General features: G+C 32.0%; 1 protein-coding gene across 1 annotated transcript; it reads right to left on the reverse strand.

The window, feature by feature from the left end:
- Positions 1 to 5,771: 5,771 nt before the first annotated feature.
- LOC103308733 (zinc finger MYM-type protein 1-like) lies at positions 5,772 to 6,068 on the reverse strand. Its single transcript, XM_008182683.1, has one exon. The coding sequence runs from the start codon at positions 6,066 to 6,068 to the stop codon at positions 5,772 to 5,774; it is 297 nt and encodes a 98-aa protein (XP_008180905.1).
- Positions 6,069 to 6,291: the final 223 nt, after the last annotated feature.

Genomic DNA, 6,291 nt, shown 5'->3' on the forward strand with positions numbered 1-6,291 from the left:
TAATGAATAATTTACTCATTTACCGAAACATAATTTTTTTTGCTGTATATGGTCATACTGATTTTCCTCCAAAAAAATGGCGAATTCATTTATCAGATTTCCTATGCTTCTTGTATAATTCATTATCAGTGTCCATTCTGATTTATTTATTCTGTGATCAAACATACTGCCACGCTTTTAGATTCTAAACGGAGCAAGGGATCTAGTGGTCTTACAATGGTGTTTATTTTTTTTTTTTTTTTATATCCTATATACAAAATTTCTACCAGAAGGAGTGCTTCAATTTCAATACTTATAGTACCTTATCTTTTAGAAAATTAGATCAAGATGGTACTTTAAATAGGTAATTTTTCGATTTTCTCAATAGTTATTTAATGTCACGGAAAAACCCTCAAAGAATTATGAAAAAACGCTAAAAAATGGAATTTTAATTTCTAACGCGTTAATAGAAACGTGTTACGTACCTACGTATAAATTAATTATGTATAAGCTATGTACAGCGTATCGCACGTTCTTAGCAATATCTAACGAATGTAACTAATAAGACAATTAGTATATTATAACACGCGGAGGTCGTTGCAAAAGCATAGTATGAAACAATCAAACCATAAAAGCGTCGTCACACGTATCTCCTCGGGAAAGTCAACACTCATACGAAGGATACGAGTCGTCCAGCATACCAAGTTCGAGACCCGGACTCTGTATCATGACCGGATTTAGCCACTACAACGACCACCCACTCCAAAGGACCCGATCATATATATACAAGCCCATGACAAGAGCTCGTCAGACGGTTTAGGGACACATAAGACACTTAGAGGCAGGTTGTAACACCACTCACTGTCATATATTTATAATATCGTAATTTTGTACTTGTTAATAAACACTCAAATATAACATAATACATCAAGTGTTCATCTCTGCGTTGGTGTATGTATCGACGTCAGTTGGGACGTAACAAACGAATAAAAAATTATAATATCAACTTAACTTACTAATTATAAATAATAACTGTTGAAATATACAATTAATATTAGTATTCAAACCATCTAAACACACGTGCGTGTACAATGTCGTTTTCTAATAGATACTTATGCAATTACGATATAGCTGTGCGATACTTTTACTATCGCTTTCTATATATATTGTATACGGATACGGGATGACCTCAACTGATCATATATATAGGGCCACTGATGTATACTCACTTGCGCAGGCACCGCCGTACAGTGCGTATACGGTGTGTGTGTACAGTGTACAGTCTCGTTAAATTGTCCAGTTGTACGTTATTATATATTATACTTTTACATAATCATATTGTCGTGTTATTATTCATTTATATTAATACCACGGACTAAGATAAACATTACTGGAAACGATTGACGGGAGGAGTGCGGGTAGCCGGAACCATACTGTAACGCTTGTAGTACATGGACAAATGTGACTCTATCTATTGATAATATTTAGCATTTGTTACACATACCTATATTTATTTGCATATTATTTCTGTTTATAATTACAATAGTTTAATACATTTATACCACGGACTAAGTTAACTCTATCTTAGTCCGTGATTTATACGCACCTATTAGGTATTAGCATTTAGTATTTAATGTATATTACATTTTACCAACTATATTATCCATTTATTATTCACTAAAATGCCGAAAAAATGCTCTGTGGATGGCTGTACGGGATCTTCAGAGGGAAAAAAATACACTTTATTTAAAAGTCCAAAAGATGTGGCTAATTTAACTGCTTGGAATGAAGCAATTTCAAATGCCAATGGTCGAAATTGCCTTGCTACATTTGTTTGTGTAAAGCATTTTAAAAACCAAGACATTATTTATGAATATGCTAATCATCTAAATAATGTATGAAATATTTATATTAGTAAATAATTAAATTATAAATAACATTAATTAAGTACTAATTACAGATGAACAGAGAAATGAAACGCACTATACCTCAGTTAAAACGAGGTGCTGTTCCATCAATTTTCTCTTCTTACATTGGTGAAGTAAGCATAATAGACGATGGTCATATTATTAAGAATTAATTATGAATAATTAATAGATTAATTGGTTTTACTAACCTTAAATCAAAGGGAAAATTAATTCATCCTAATGAACATTTTTATAGATTAATTGTAGCCATAGAAAATTCTTTTTCAAAAAATTGTAATAAGATGTCAGTATTTGAGGACACTTTTGATGATGTTCTGGATAATAACGCCGGATTATTAATATTTCCTTGTAGTGAACATAAAAATGAAATTTTAATGTTTATCCTCAAGTACTATATTACAACAAGAATGCGACAATATTCCAATATGGAAAATAAAAACCAACAAAAAATAAATTCAAAGAAAAAGAAGTCTGCTAAATTAGTTATTACTTAAGTCTTAATTGCTTTTAATTTAAAATTATTTTCAACAATAATTTAAAATTGAATCAATACAGTGTATACTATGTACTTTAAACAACAAATTTATTTCAGTTAGATATATAAGTAACGATTATTAAAGAATTAATAAAAACTTACAAGTTACAAGGATATATTTATTTTTTATACAGTAACGAATAACGATGATCACTGGACACTGATGTATTAATATTTCGTAGAATGGATCATAGATGGCGTTAAAATCGCACTTGTACCAGAAGCGTTACACTGTAGTTCCATAGATGACTATCTCGTTTCCAGTCCTATTTATCTTAGTCCGTGATTAATACTAAAATCATTAGTCCGTCAAGATTCAATTTCAACAGGTTATGGGCCCAGTCACTAACCCAGATACACAGTCTAGTGGATTCATGATCGAATAATTTTTGTATCTGTATTAACGCAGAAAACTACAACTAGTCGGAGATACCCTGGATTTTGGAAAACGGCGGAACAGTGTATATAGGTAAATTTTGTTGGTAAATTATTATACAGGTCAAGTATACTGAAGCCATCAGTCATGGAAGACTCGGTGAAGATAACAAAATTATGTGCGGAAAACTGGCTATTATGGAAGTTCCAAATGAAGGTCATTCTTAATGCCCTGGAAGTAGGTGGTATAGTTTCAGGTGAATGGACTAAACTAGGATTACTTATCAAAAAGTCGTCGGAAACAGAGACGAACGAGGATGCCAAATCACGTTGGCAAAAGCAAGCAAATTCTTAGCTATAAGCAGACGGTAAATGTCAAAAAATAATAGATACCTCAGTGGACGAAGGTCCATGACAATATTTGATTAACTGTGAGTCTGCATTTGAAATGTGGGAGAAACTGCTGAGTATTTACGAGCAGAAATCTGAGGCAAGTATGCATTTGCTTCAACAAAATGTTTCAGTTATTCAAGGGAACCGGCAGGTAACATGTCGACGCATATTTCTAAATTTGTCAATTTAGGAAGGAAACTGAGTGTAGCGGGTGAACCTGTTTCGGACAACATGGTTATGACAAAAATTTTGATGACGTTACCAAATGAATATAATCATTTTTAAAGTGCACGGGATTCTATCCCAGCGGGAAGTAAAATAGTAAATAATTTAACTAGTCGTTTATTGATCGAAGAATCACGGATGCTGGAGATCAAGGCGAAATCAAGGTGAAGTTGGTGAACAAGAGAAATAGAGTGCATTTCCAGCCAAATATCAAAACAGATTTAATGGAAGAAACAGCAGTTATGGTAAAGGTAAAACAGAATTTACTAATAAAAATAATGTTAAATGTTATTACTGTGGTAAAATTGGACATTATAAACGATAATGTAGGAATTACCTACGTAGTATGAACGGTGGCAAAACCGGTACAACAGATACAAATTTAAAAACATTTGTTAAACGAGTCAAGGATAAATAATACTACAACAGATATGTGGGTATTAGACACAGGAGCGTCGGATCATATGAGCGCGAATCTAGAATGGTTTACAAGTTATGAACCATTGAAATACACACAACAGGTAACAATAGGTGACGGAACAAATCTGTATGCAACAGGAAAAGGTAATATTAATATTTTATCATACGTGAACGGTAATTGGAATAAAAATTACTTGGCAAATGTATTGCACGTGCCATGATTAAAATTTAATTTATTCTCGTGCGGGTTAGCGTTAGACAGAGGTTTAGAATTAACGTCGGACAATAAAACGTGTGTGTTTACAAACAATGGAGAACCCGTATGCGCAGGTAAGCGCAGCAGAAGATTGTTTGAATTACAGATCAAAGTCGAAGTGCCGTCGAAAACTGAATGTTATACGAACATTGCAGTATAAAAACGATTAGAAGTATGGCACACCATTTAGCTCACCAGAATATTCAATATGTGAGGAATTGTTCGGCAAAACATAATATTGATTATTCAGCCAAGAACGATCAATTTGTATGCAGCGACTGTATAATCGGGAAACAACACCGTCAATCGTTCAGTAAAAGTGAGACGGAATATTTTAACGTTGGTGATTTAATACATGCAGATTTATGTGGACCAATGCAGAGGAACTCTATCGGTATGGCAAAATATTTTCTTCTATTTAGAGATGACTACTCACGTTATAGAATGGTATATTTTATTAAAAATAAATATGAAGCAAAAAATGTTATGGAAACATTTATAAAAAGTGTTAAAACAGAAACAGGATCTAAGGTCAAAATATTAAGGACGGATAATGGATTAGAATTCGTAAACAAGGATATTTACAGGTATTCTACAGAAATATGGCATACGACACCAAACTACGGTAACATATACGCCGTAACAGAACGAGAAAGTCGAGCGTGATAACAGAACAATCGTAGAAGCTGCCAGGACACAATGATTTGTGCGAAAAATTTTGATGTATCATTATAGGCAGAAGCTGTGAACACAGCGGTTTATACACTTAATCTAACCGGAACGAGTTCACAGGATGGTAAGCCACCTTACGAGGTATATTATAAAGTCGTGCCTGATATTAAACATTTACGAGTTTTTGGTACTGTGGTGTATACACGTATACACCAAGACAAACATTGTGCATATATTCTAAAACTACAACTGAAGTAATGAAAAATTCCTACTGGTAATACTATTTTAGCTAATATAGGTATGTTTATAAAAGAAATCAGAATTGGCCAAAAACTAAACTTGGAACTATTAGTAATTGATAAACCATCAACATTTACACTCAACAAAAGTGTATCCAAATGTATTAGACTATCAAAATATAATTGTAAGACTGGTTTAATCATAAACTCTACTCCAATATGTATAAATGACCCATTTTCAATATGATTAATTTCATGAGATTTGGACTTAGGGGTTTTTAATAATGTTCTGACATCTTTTGGAACATCTAACCCTTCAGATCTTAAAATTTCAAGTAATTCATTGACACAGTTATGAGACATTTTATACTTTATAATCAATTGACATAATTTTTTATTGAAACTAGAACATTTTTCAAATGGTTTACTACTAATATTAAATGATTCATTTACAATATTATCACTACCACAAGGAATATTCACATCGTTCAAATTATTACCAAAATTTATTTTGGTTGATAGCAAACCCAAGTCTTCAATAGTATTTACATGTTCATCTGGCGGTAACAGTGGCGTAGAAAGACTCGTTAGCGCCCCTGGCAAACCTAGGAAAATGCGCCTTTTTAGCGATTAAAAAAGTGACGAAAATACGGAATGATATTTTTTAACATTTATTTTTTATATATATATTTAGGTAATTCAACATCATTTAATTATCAGCTATTATGACAATATGTAAATTTCGAACTTTAAAAATTTTCTTTTCTTGCTTTAAGGCTAGAGAATTCATCGATAATTTCGTCATTTGAAATTTGTCTAGCAAATTCATGTTCTATGGATAAAATTGCCATGCTTGTTAGTCTCTCTTGTCCAATAGTTGATCTTAAGTATTTTTTCATTAGTTTAAGTTTACTAAAACTTCTTTCACAACTAGCAGTTGTTACTGGAATAGTGAGAAATATTCTTAACGCTATTTCTAGGTTAGGATAAATATCTTGTAAGTTTTGTTTATGAATAAATTTTAATAAATCAATCGGTGCAGTCATTTTGAATATCAATTGTAATATCTTTAGTTTGCAAAGATTTATTGGTTTTATCGATATGCGTAAGTATTTTATTCCATATATATTTAGTAAGCATAGAAATTTTAGATCTATTAGGCGTAAAATTTGATTGCAACCTTCAATAGTGTCATAGTTCATATTAGTAGTGTCCCTCATTTGTTTTAATATCATAGCAGTACTGATGATATTACTATGCAAAGCTGAA

The sequence above is a fragment of the Acyrthosiphon pisum genome, chromosome X (genome assembly GCF_005508785.2).
Source record: "Acyrthosiphon pisum isolate AL4f chromosome X, pea_aphid_22Mar2018_4r6ur, whole genome shotgun sequence".
Classification (NCBI taxonomy): domain Eukaryota; kingdom Metazoa; phylum Arthropoda; class Insecta; order Hemiptera; family Aphididae; genus Acyrthosiphon; species Acyrthosiphon pisum.

Excerpts from the sequence above, each read along its gene's own strand:
- LOC103308733 (XM_008182683.1), bottom strand. The coding sequence starts at position 6,068 with ATGACTGCACCGATTGATTTATTAAAATTTATTCATAAACAAAACTTA.